General features: G+C 35.0%; 2 protein-coding genes and 1 pseudogene across 4 annotated transcripts in view; 2 read left to right on the top strand and 1 right to left on the bottom strand.

Moving 5' to 3' along the window:
* PIBF1 (progesterone immunomodulatory binding factor 1) overlaps positions 1 to 1353 on the top strand; it is a 263961-nt gene that overhangs the window by 99169 nt on the left and 163439 nt on the right. The window lies entirely within an intron of this gene.
* LOC105886974 lies at positions 3 to 869 on the top strand (annotated as a pseudogene).
* Positions 131 to 531, bottom strand: LOC111725291 (60S ribosomal protein L36a-like; the record flags this gene model as incomplete). The annotated part of the gene is made up of 1 exon (XM_023513191.1): positions 131 to 531. A coding segment is annotated over one exon (348 nt), but the record flags the coding sequence as incomplete, so codon positions are not given.

Below are 1353 nucleotides of genomic sequence, written 5' to 3'. Positions count from 1 at the left end.
CTAAACCCAATGTATCAGAAGCTTTGAGATCAGCAGGACTACTATCTCACTCTTTTTTTTTTCCACCCTGAGGGTAATTTTATTGATGGCTTTCATTTATTCCCTCCCCAAAGACCAACTGCAGCCAGATGAAGTGAACATAATCTCAAGATTTTATTGTCTTCATGATAAAACAAAAGATGATTAGAACTGTATCACTTGACCTTTTCTCTTCTTAGCTCCTCCCAGTTCAAAATGCTTGCATCTCTTAATAGCTAGCATTCTCTTAGATCTGCAGTTGGGCTCCACACACTCAAGCCTCAGCACAATCTTCTTTGTAGTTTTAGCCTTTTTCTGGAAAATTGGCTTAGTCTGCCCACCATAGTCACTCTGCTTCCTGTCATAACGCCGCTTTCCCTGGGCATAGAGAGAGTCCTTGCCCTTCTTGTACTGTGTCACTTTTGGGGGCTGGTGCTTGCCACACTTCTTACAGAAAGTCCAGCAGGTTTTAGGAACGTTCACCAGGTTTGCTCCAGCACTATCGGCAACGAAAGAAAGAGGTGGGGCGGGCTACTGTCTCACTCTTCTACAATTTCCCAGCATTCGAAGGGAAGTGAATCACCAGATTTGCTGATGTATCAGGGTCCACCAGACACTGCAGAAATAATAAAAACGTTGCCTCAGAAATACAGAAGGAAACTTATGTCTCAAGAAGAAATTGAATATATCCAACATGGAGGTCCAGAGTAATCACTCTGGCTGCTGTTTGTCATCAGACAAAAGAATTACCTTGACAATAAATGACTTCCAAAATGAAAAAGGAGAAGTTGTCTGTTGAACAACTTTAATAAATACTGTGTAAAAAAAATGATATAGAAAATTTAGATGGACACTTGTATCTCCTAATTTATGTATTTTGGTCAGCTTCTCCATAAGCTTACCTAAATGTTTACATACTTTATACTTACTAAAGTATACATCTGTAAATGTTAGCCTATTCATTTTCTCTTAGTTATCAAATATGACCAGTCTCGAACTATTAAAAGCACACAATATCTAAAAATAAATAAATAAATAAAATTAGTAAGTGACTTTAGCAAGATTATAGGACACAGGATCAATCTTATGAAAAAACTTAATCATATTGTACTAACCAGTTAAAAATTGGAAATTAAAAATTTTTTAAACCATTTGCAATAGCATCAAAAATATTAAATACTTAGGGATAAAACTAACAAAATATGAAGCAAGTATGCATACAAGACCTAAACACTAAAAATTAGTAAATATTATTGAGAAAAAGTAAGAAAGACCTAAGTACATAGATAAGTTGTGTTTCTAGATTTGAATGCTTTTTTTTTTTTTTTTTTTTTT

Source organism: Otolemur garnettii, unplaced genomic scaffold (genome assembly GCF_000181295.1).
Source record: "Otolemur garnettii isolate 467f Iridium unplaced genomic scaffold, OtoGar3 scaffold00036, whole genome shotgun sequence".
NCBI classification, from domain to species: Eukaryota; Metazoa; Chordata; class Mammalia; order Primates; family Galagidae; genus Otolemur; species Otolemur garnettii.
Note: the sequence above shows the minus strand (reverse complement) of the source record. Positions and strands in the feature narration are given on the sequence as shown.